General features: G+C 38.3%; 1 protein-coding gene across 6 annotated transcripts in view; it reads right to left on the bottom strand.

Moving 5' to 3' along the window:
- Positions 1-4,896: 4,896 nt before the first annotated feature.
- The window catches only part of LOC121929598 (copine-1-like), a 68,704-nt gene continuing 62,304 nt past the window's right edge, over positions 4,897-11,296 (bottom strand). For all 6 annotated transcript variants that reach the window (XM_042465326.1, XM_042465327.1, XM_042465322.1 and 3 more), the window contains 3 exons: positions 10,444-10,577; positions 9,680-9,916; positions 4,897-7,925 (listed from right to left, as the gene is read on the bottom strand). In XM_042465326.1, coding sequence (XP_042321260.1) covers positions 7,809-7,925; positions 9,680-9,916; positions 10,444-10,577 — 488 coding nt within the window. In that variant the 3' untranslated portion in view covers positions 4,897-7,808. The remainder of the gene's footprint in view (positions 7,926-9,679; positions 9,917-10,443; positions 10,578-11,296) is intronic.

The following is an 11,296-nucleotide window of genomic DNA, read 5'->3' as shown; positions in this document are numbered from 1 at the left end:
TGCTTGCAGGTGCAGATCCAAGAGGATTGCAGAGAGGCAATTAGCCAACCAGCCTCAGGTGGCATGGGAGAAAGTTTCTCTTACTTAAGCTGTAGAGAGGCCTCCACTCAGTGCTAGAATTTATTGCATGATCCCTTTGTGTGATTGCTGCTGGCACTAGCTCCTTGTATCTTGACTCCTTGTTGCTTTGACCTCGGACTGGACCCTTGTTATCCTCTGGCTGCTTTGATCTTGGACTGCTTTGACTACTCTGACTTCTGGTATCCTGATTTCAGCTTGGCTTCTTGGACTGCTCTCATGTTTACTCCTTGCAAGGTCTGTGGACAGCTTCCACTTGCTGTGCATAGCCATCCTTATCGGCGTGTGTCTGTGTGTGCTGGCTGCAATCCAGGACAGATGTTGAGAAACTGGAGCGTGTCCAAAGGAGGGTGACTAAAATGGTGAAAGGTCTGGAAACCATGCCCTATGAGGAATGACTTAGGGAGCTGGGGATGTTTAGCCTGGAGAAGAGAAGGTTAAGAGGTGATATGATAGCCCTGTTTAAATATTTGAAGGGATGTCATATTGAGGAGGGAGCAAGCTTCTTTTTTGCTGCTCCAGAGAACAGGACCTGGAACAATGGATGCAAGCTACAGGAAAAGAGATTCCACCTCAACATTAGCAGGAACTTCCTGACAGTAAGGGCTTTAAGCAGAGTCTGAATGGCTATCTGTCGGGGATACTTTGATTTGGATTTCCTGCATGGCAAGGGGTTGGACTGGATGGCCCTTGTGGTCTCTTCCAACTCTATGATCCTATGAAAATAAAATAAATATTTGTATCTTCAGTCTATTTTAACCACTGCTCTACTGATTTCTTGGCCAATTACTGGTATTCTTTAATTCAGTTGGCTTCCCACTCACACTCTAAGGAAGTGATTATACTAAACTGGGATTGATCTCATTGTGTATTTAAATGCATACACCCTTTTTTCTAATGGAGTCAGGCAGTTGTGATTTATGTCAGACACAAAATGAATACCTGGGGCTATTTTTACTCTCATGTTTGTGTTGAAAGCCTTCCCTTGAAGGATCTTAAGGGTATAGGTGTGGTCACTGAATCTGTAAGAAGGGTGATGTCAAGAGTTCCCAATACAACCTGCATTGAGCTGCAAACAAGGAAATAACTAGCACAGAGGGGTTGTTTTCTTTTGAACTTTCACCAAGCAACTTCCATTTTAGGATAGGTTAAGATAACTGCTTTTTTCATATGATTGTACAGATGTACCCACTGCACAAAAAACATTACAGGTTGAGTTTCCCTCCTCCAAATACTTGGGACCAGAAGTGTTTTGGATGTCAGACTTGGGGAGGGAGGATTTGGAATATTTGCATATACATAATGAGATATCCTGGAGATGGGATTGAGGTCTAAACATGAAATTCATTTAATTTTGTAAACATCTTATACACATAGCCTGAACATAATTTTATACATCAAATTTATAATAATTTTGTGCCTGAAACACGTTTGTATACATCGAATCATCAGAAAGCAAAGGTGTCTTTCTCAGCTATGCATATGGACAATTTTGGATTTTGAAGTATTTTCAGAATTCCAGATAAGAGCTATTCATCCTGCACATTCAGATTTCTCTCATTTGTTGAAAGCATTGTGGCACCAGTTGAGCACATGCTGGTTACCTTTACAACTAGTGACCCAGAGTGGAATGCAAGGGCAGGACTGTCTTGAGGCAAATGGGTCCATGTCCAGCTTCTACCACAGACTCAGTGTATGGCCTTGAGAAAATCACTCTCAGGTTCTTCACTTTAGCATCCTGCTGTACGTATGCCTGTGGAGCACTGTCTGACACTGGTTAAACTAGGAAAAAGAAAAGTACTGAAGATGTGTTAGAGCCCTGCTAAAGGCCCATCTAGTACAGCATCTGCTTATCCACATCTGCCAGTTACATGCCTCCAGGAAACTCTGAAGACATCAAGGAATATTGATTGCTACCCAATAACTGGCAGTAAGTGGCAGTCTCCAGCCAACGATGGAAATTCCATTTAATTATTGCTATTGATAGATTAATACGTCTAATTTCATTTTAAAGCCATCTAAGCCAAAGGCCATCATAGTTTGTACCAGTGATGTAGCCTGCTGGGGCAACTGTTTATTCACATGATTGCTCCACATCATTTGTGACCAATTTCTATTTTAGTATCTTTGATTTCTGAAAATTGAAGGTAATGCAGTTCTTAACTTTTTAAGGAATTAACTTAAAAAGGAATTGCTTTTGATATTGACATCTTTGCTTGAAGTAATGGGAAGGAATTAGATCAGGGTGCAGGCTGTATCTCATTACTTTTCCATTGCTCCACTAACTAGGGACCTACATGTCTAATGTGAATGTTAATGAATTTACAGGAGGCTTCTACATCTACAAAGAAAAGCAAGACAAGTAGCAGAATCAAATTGGCTCCTGTAGGCTGCAAATATGTTGTGTGTCAACATTCCAGTCACTCCCAAAGTCAAGACGATGGCGGCCACATGAGTCACATTAGAAATGTACAATACCAATAAGCATCATATGCTAGATATGAACTTTGTGCTACAGATCTGCGTCAGAACATATTTTGGGTGATCTTGGTTGTGCAATTTAATATGACTAGTGGATGGAAGTGTGCTTACAATAATTTCAACTGAGCATCCATTATATATTGTTAGTTTGCAGCACTTGTAAAATGAAAGATTCTTCTTCTTTTAGCACTCACTTACTTCTGTATGACTTACATTAGCTTACTAGCACAACTGTAATTTATTTCCAACAGGTTCCATGCAGAAAGAGTGTTTTCTGGGAGATCCCAAAGATGAAGAAGACTATCAGCCTATCCTCTACTAATTACACGTGGTACTTAATAAATAGTGGCAGATCTTATTGCACATCCTCATTCCAAACTTTCTTTTTTCATAGAAGTAATCATGTTAGTCTTTTGCAGCATAAAAAGGAGGAAGAGGGATGAAGAAAAAAGTGTAGTGGCATTTTGAATCCATCTCACTTTAGGAGCCAGTTGGTTACAGATGGGTATGTTCTGGGGGTGTGTAATTCTCAGGTGTTCTAGCCATCCCTTCTCATCTTCTAAATGTTAATGGTATTATCACAATTGTACTCCTACATCAAAGAAAAAAACAGAGTAAGGCCACAATCACACCCGTGCATCTGCTGAACTACCTCCTTACTCACCCTCATTGATATCTCAATCAGCTCTCCCGTCCTCCTCCAATCTGTGATGCTCTCTGTCCATTATCGTCTCCTCTCTTAGACTCCCCAAAACCCATTGCTCTCTCTCTCTCTCTCCTTCCATTGATAAGATCATGTGATTGCATTCCTACAGGATGTCCCTCCCACCCATTAATAGGGATCATGATTCCACAACTGTGAAAATTCTGTAACAACAGTGTGGGGAAAAGCAACAAATTCTAGGGTTATAGCCAAATAGGGATGGAGCAGGGAAATGTAGGGGAGGAGCAACTACTAGAGAAATAAAGGGTAGGCATCTCAAACAGCTCCCAGTATGGAAAAGCTAAAGAATGAATGATTGTACCTAGCAGGGACTCTGTTGTCATCTTTCCCTTCTGTTTGAACAACTTTGAAAGATAGAGTGACATTTCTGAAAGGAAATCTCTGGTTCCCTTCTTGCTTTGTAGGGAAGAGGTAATAGCAATAGCAAGTACATTTCTATGCTGCTTATCAATGCATTTAAGAACTCCCTGTGTGGTTTACAATGTGTAAGCTAACTGTCCCCAACAAGCTGAGTACTCATTTTAGTTCATAAGTGGTGAATTTTTGGAGAAGAGAAGAGCATTTTAAATTTTGCATTATTAAATTAAATTAAAATTCATTTCATTTTAGCAACCTTGGAAGGATGCCAGGCTGAATCGACCCTGCGCCCCTAGCTGGTATTGAACTCACAACCTTGTGGTTTGTGAGGGAGTGGCTGCAGAGAGGGGGATATTACAAACCCAATACTGTACTATTGCCTTGTTTGTTACTGGTTCACTTTATTTCTTTTGCTTTGTAATCTATGAGTTTCAAGGCTTTCAAAATTTATTTTTCATATAATGGTGTTTAGACTATGTTTAGTACATATATACCATCCGTGTGCAATAGTGCACTCAGATGCACCATTTTGTTGTAAGTGTCATTGTCCCCACATTGCACATGGAAACCAACTGAAAGCTACTTTAGTCTACAATCCTATTATTATTATTTATATAGCGCTGTAGATTTGCACAGCGCTGTACATAAATATATAAGCGTAAGCCTGCCTATGGCGTACAATCTAAGAAATAAAAGTGATAATCCTATACATACCTGTTTGGAAGTAATTCCCAATGAAGTGATTGGGAATTACTTCTGTGTAGATGAACTCTGTATAATCATTAAGTGAATGGGATTGTGTAAAAAATCTGTCTTAAATATTGATCTGCAAGGTACCACTCACGACCCAAAATAAGCTAGTTCTCTCATGTCTTTCTTTTCCCAACTTTCTGAATCAAGGGGTTCAAATCTGCAGGACTAATCACGAATAGCAACATATGTTTAGTATATATAAACTCTTGTAGCACTTTATTCTGGATAAATGCTATAAATAAAAGCCTAGCAATTAACATGCATTGCTCCTCTAGATCATTTTCAATTGTGTGGAAAATGTAGATTCCAAACTTGAAATTTACAGTGTTAACATTTATGGTCTGGGAAAAAGTAGTTCTCGCTATATTCTTTCTACACGAATGTTTTACAAAAATCCCCATATTATTTATAGCGCTTTTAATTTGCCTTTGTAATGGAACTGTTTTCATATATACAACAAAGAATTACTTTCATTAAGAGAGAAAAAAGAGCCTTAAGATAGCTGAAGTTTAATAAAGAAATTTAATGGAATGCGCAATACAAAAGAGAAATATTCTTAAATGAAAAACAGCATTTGTATTAAACAAATCAAGGTGTGCAGTAGAGTAATTTAACATTTTCCAAAGCATGTAGCAATTTCTAAATGAGCTTACACAGTAAACTTTCTTACCAATATCCCTTACACCTCAAAGAATCAAAGTTCATTTCAACTAGTCCAAGCTCCCCCCCCACAGTGGATTTGTGTAGTAGCTGAAGACACTACCAGTACTGTTAACTAAATCAGACTGGCAAGTTCATCAGAAGAAACAAGAGAAAATCATGATGTATTGAAATAATAATTTCTTATTGTTACAAACAAGGTCGCCTGCATGAGTCCATGGCTTGTAACAAATGTGGAAGGAACCAAGACTGGCAAGTCCTCTTCATGATAAAATTCTTGCCAGATTCAATTGGTTGCATCATTTAAATAAGAATCAAGTAGCAAGTAGCTGTCAAGACAGCCAGGACAAGGCAAACTAAATAATCCAGTGGCAGATGAAGAAGTAGCTCGATTACACTGGTAGTTTTCTATGTGCACATGAAAGGCCTTGTGTGTGTGTTCAGGATGGCTTTTCATTTACCAGCCTACAATATGTCATATAATAAAATTACTTTGAAACTCCCTTAATTTTCAAAAACTAGTTTACAATGAAGGATGTGAAGCAGGCCTTAAAAAGGCAAAATGAAGTAAGGGCCAAAAAAGACAGCCCATTAAAGCCAGCTTACGGGTGTCTTGGAGGTGCGGTGTTTACACGCCGCATACTTCGAAGCCTCCTGGAAGCTGGCTGGCTGCCCAGACTTGATTTTCAAGATGTTCTGACAGTGCAGCATTACATCTTGAAGCTGTCCTGGGGATGCGGCTGGGCCAGAAAAGGCAGCCCTTTCCCACCCAAAATAGGAATAGATTTTTTCTACTCCTGTTTGGGCTGGCTCCAGGGCAGGTTGGGGCCATGGTGTGTGGTCACTGCAACTCCAGAGCAACCAGGCCTGGAGCAGCCCCCATCCTCCCTTTTTGGGCAGCCTGTTCCACCCCTAAGTCTAATGGCACAATGTATGGAGTTAGTCATGTTGCCTACATTAGCATGAATCAGGGACAGCCACACTTTACTGTCAATACTAGAATGCTGCAAGTGAACATAATCTGCACAACAGATATTTCAGAAGTATTACTATTGCTCAGAAAAAACTCTGAATGGTTGCAATCATGAAGAGTATGATTTCCAGTATTTCAAAAAACTGAGAAAAATTGAAGCTTTACAAACTCACTATGCATTCTGATACTGGTCTAGTTAAAATGTGAAATGATAAACGCCTTATAATTTGACATACAAAACATGATACATTCAGTTGCAGAAAGAAAAAAGATAGCTCCCTGTGGTTAAAACTCTAGTTTCAAAAGGAAATCTTTGGCTTTAGATATTATGCAGTTGATTTAACACTATGGAATTTTCTTACATTTTGGTACAGTGCTAATCTTTAAAGTTTTTCATATATTACATTCTTCAAATCTAATAAAGATTTTACACTACATTTTAAAGTGCTTTTGAATACAAAAAATTGCAGGAAGCATGGGATGAATTAAAAAAAAATACAACCAGATTGATATAGTCTAAAGCAGGCATTCAATGTTTTGCTGTAAGTGTAAACATATAATGGACATCAGGAATAAGGAAAGGTGGTGCAATATTTGTTTAAAAGACCATTAATTCCCCTGCTCCTTATTACACCCAAGTGCTAAATCAGGGAAATCACATAATGAACTCACTTGATTTCTTTTCTGTATCAGTGCATCACTTAAAGCTTGAAACATACTGACCAAAATTCCCTTGAGGAAAAAAAAAACCTGATTGTGAACATTCTGATTACTGAAAAAAATTAAAAACCAAAAAACAATTGATTTGTATTCAACTTGGCAAAATGAAGATTAAGGTTTCTTCATAAAGTACATATTTAAAAACCCATGGCCTTCCATAGAGGCAAGGCAGAATTTAAGGCAACAGCAGTATTTAGTGCAATCATGAATGCAAGGAGGTTTTTTTTTTCTAGTCAGACACTAGAGGACACTTTTCAGCAATAAATCATAAATGATATACTATGAATATCTTATAGAAGTATATAATAAAAAGTGTATAGCACCTATGTTTCCAATACATTCCAAACTGGGGAAAGAAATCACACATAGAACAATTCATTTTAGTGAACTGAAGGAATATATGGTCACTGCTCTGTCTTACAACAATGCAGTTTTCATTTCAGATATTTTTGTAATTTAGAAAGCCATGATCAGCTCTGATAGTATTTTGCACAAAAATAACTGTGTGCTAAGAATAATGCAGTATCAATGCTGTCATACAAAAATCTGGAGAAATAGGTCTATATGATTATCATTTCTTTTAAAAATGCAATGAAGGACTGAATTAATGTATAATGCTATGAAGAGAAGGCTTCATGAACTAGTAAAAGGCAAGGACTGTTGCAGCATCTATTAAAATTGATATAACAAATATAGTGAAGTCCCACCACCTTCTGGAGGCCTCAATTAAAGGCTCATTCGGAATTGTACCATGAGCAGTAAATTGACCATACAGGGTAGAATCTTGTTTAAAAAATGAAATTCAAAACTCCTCACTAGATGCTACATTACATGATTAATTATTTGAGATGTGTAGTAGTTTCCTAGAAAGGAGTAATAAGAGCACTAATATCCTTATATATTGTTTGCAAATATATTCTCTACCCAATATATATTGTCTACCCAATATATGTAGAAACCTTATTTGGAATATACAATAATACCAAAATGGGTGGGAAAACCTTATTTACTAGAAAACGCTATATGCAGTAATCTTCCTTTCTTCACCAGTTATCATCTGTCTTATGGTTGCTTTTCAGAAGGCAGTTTTACCGGAACCAGGCCAACCTGCTTGAAGTAGTTCACCAGTTGCTTAGGAACTTCAGCTAATACCGTCTGGGAAAGTGCCTCGCGAGGAGCCTAAAACAAGGAAAGAGCACATATAGAGAAATAAATGTTGCAGAACATACTCAAACAGACCTGCATTTCCTGCTCTGTGGTGCAAAGAGGAATTAAGAGCAAATAACCCCTTCAGAAATAGTGATTAGATATATACAGTCAGCTCTCCATATCCATGGAGTCAACCAACCATGGTTCAAACATATTCACAATCCCCCCACATTCCCCCAAAGAAATCCTTGATTTTGTTGTTTTATATAAGGGACACCATTTTACTACGCCATTGTATATAATGGGGCTTCAGCATCCAAGAATTTTGGTATCAATAGGGGGTCCCAGAACCAAACTCCAGAGGATCCCAAGGGAGCATAATACTATATTTTTAAAAGTATTTTTCTTCATTGCATTGTACTGTCTAAAATTTCTAGCTACTGATAGAACAAACACTATAATAATGGGAGGACCATGAAGAATTGAAAGGGGTTTGTATTAGACTGAGGCCTAGTCATAGAGGAAGAAGTGCATACAGACACAGGGGCAAAGCGGTCAAGAGTCGAGGAAAGAGTGGAGTTAAATAAAGACATTGCTGAATCAGCAGAATCCCCAAGATTTAGGGAAGAGAGAGATGAATCCAGGGTCTGACCAAGATGGTTAGAGTTAATAGATTGAAGATCACGAAAATAGTGTGACGAGGAGGTGGAGTATACGTAAGAGCAAAGGAGATTAAATGATGATCAGATAGTGGAAAGTCAAGTGCCAGATAGTCAGAAATGACGCAGTTTGCAGCAAAAACTAGGTCAAGACAGTGACTGAGAGAATGTGGTTGGAGGCCAAAAGAAGCTAAGAGAGAGTTAAAGCGAGATGTTGTAGGGTTATTGGAATCATCAACGTGGATATTAAAGTCACCTAAGATCAAAGTGGGGACTGAATCTGAAAGAAATAATGTCAGCCATGATTCAAAGTCTGAGAGGAACTGGGTAGCAGAACCAGGAGGGCGATAGATAACTGCAACCTGGAGCTGTAGAAGAAAAGAGTCTAATAGGATGAAACTCAAAAGAAGAGAAATGGTAGCTGGGGGGGGAAGATAAAACTTGAAACTGGCAGGAGTTAGATAGCAAGATACCAAACCCTCCTCCTCGACCTTCAGGGCGGCTTGTGTGGGTGAAGGAGAGACCACCAAAAGAAAGGGCAGCAGGGGTTGCAGTATCATGGGCTGGGGGCCAGGTTTCGGTGAGAGCGAGGAGATTAAAAGATTTGGAGAGAAAAAGGTCATGAATTGCTGCTGCTTTAGGGGCAGCAGAGCGACAGTTCCAGAGTGAACAGAGGAATGGAAGCAGGGAGACAGGAAGAGGCCGAATAGGGATCAGGTTAGGAGAAATATGTGGAGCCATGGGAAGGATAGGATTCACTGCCCAGTGATCAACAGGAGAAGGTGTGACAATGGCAGAAACAGGAAAGAAAAAAGAAAAGCTCTAGCTGGCTCTCTCTTTCTGAGGTGTTAAAGCAGTTTTGAGGCTACTGCCAACTCAGGGCTTCTGATTTGTAGTTTTCCAAACTTCTGTACTCACAGATATCACCCCATTTTCTAAAAATGCAATCAACAATCAATTTCTTCTAGGCAGAGCCTACCCCCAAAGAAGACTTGCATTGTGCTTCCATGTTCTCTTGATCCCCTAAAGTAGCTATTTTTATTTTTCAGATCTTCAAGGAACATGTTTTTTGTCTGCTGCCAAACTTAAAGCTTTCTGGAAACAGACACATATTCTTTAACTTACATTTTGGAACTTCCTGAAAGGCACAAACTGGACAATATCCCGTGCAGCCGGCTCTCCTGTCAAGGACTTTAGGACACCATCATCCCCATCCAAGAATTCCATGGCTTTGAACTCAGCACTGCCAACTCCAATAATAATAACAGACATGGGCAACTTGGAGGCATTGACAATGGCTTGCCTGGTTTGGTCCAAGTCAGTGATCTCTCCGTCTGTGATTATCAGCAAGACAAAGTATTGCTGCAAGAAATTAGAGCAAACATTAGGGGTTTAGTGGCAAATCTTAAAGATAACAGTACCAAACCTCCAGGGATGAATAGCTGAGAAGAGGACTGAGAGATAATACAGTGTAAATCCTGCTTTTATTTTTCTATTTAATTCATGATGGGTTTGAAGTTAAAGTTTGATGTGTATTCTCAGTGATGCAATAAAAATATTATTAGAACTGCCGAGAACAGGAAAATTATGAGGAAAAACACAGCTTAGTTTTCAAGACAATAGTTTCCTGTTAGCTTTGTTGAATTTATTTCAGATGAAATGTATTTTCAACAAGGAAGTAAGAACATAGAATTAAATGAATTAAATGAATTCTATGAACAGATGAAACCTGTTCTCAAATTCAGTTAGCATTTGATGACTCAACACAGTCAAAATAATGAATACTAATATAACTTTAAATACAAAGTAAATGATAGTTATTAAATATATTTAAATTCCCTTCTTTAGAAATTTTTTTAAAAAATTAAGATTAAATCAAGTAGACTCACTGAAGCAGTCCCTTGTTGTGCTGAGTGAGCAGCAAATCTAGCAACATGATTTATAATTGGGGAGAAATTCGTTGGACCATACAGACGAATCTGAGGCAATGCTTGGCGATAGGCATCCACAACTCCTTGAATTCCTGAAGCACAAAACAACAATAGTGATTATGAAAGCTTAGATACCAGTTTATATACAGACCACTTATCAGTTGTATCACTATAGGAAGTTATTAAAAAAACATGTCCATCAAGATACAGACATGGCAATCTCGTTCTGTGTACCTGAAAATCTCTGGCTTTCAATATCAAATTTGCAGGATGGGGGAAATGGAATGGTCTATTTTTGTGATTTTCACTCTCCCTTCCTCTTACCACAATTCCTCCTGAAATACAATATAGTTCTAGGGACTTCCAAGGGAAAAGCAATGGCTTGTCATTGAAAAAAGGTAACCAGTGAAAGGGAGTGAAAAGGCAATATTCAGGAACTCACACCTTGAAAGCTGCCACTCACAAATGGTATCAACAATGCTTCTTCAGAAAACATGCTACTCTAACAACAACACTGCTCTAAGTCCAACCTATTTTGATTAAAAAGATGTAGTGTGAAACTCTTGCACAGTTTAAGTTGACAAAAACATTTTGTTTAGTTGAATCTAACTAAATATTTACTAGCAGTAGTAGTTCTTGTCCAAGGATTTATTTATTTTTTTGTAGTTTTTTAAAAAAACATATCCCAAGGTCAATGCCATGTACTCATTACAAAACACATACACACTTAAGAAATTCTGGAAATCAAGTAGTAATTATATTAACCCTCCTGTCCTTGATTCTTAAAGTATTAATACTTTTAAAATGCAAG

This window comes from Sceloporus undulatus, chromosome 4 (genome assembly GCF_019175285.1).
Source record: "Sceloporus undulatus isolate JIND9_A2432 ecotype Alabama chromosome 4, SceUnd_v1.1, whole genome shotgun sequence".
Classification (NCBI taxonomy): Eukaryota; Metazoa; Chordata; class Lepidosauria; order Squamata; family Phrynosomatidae; genus Sceloporus; species Sceloporus undulatus.
The sequence above is the reverse complement of the archived record's forward strand: the minus strand, read 5'-3'. Positions and strand labels throughout refer to the sequence as shown.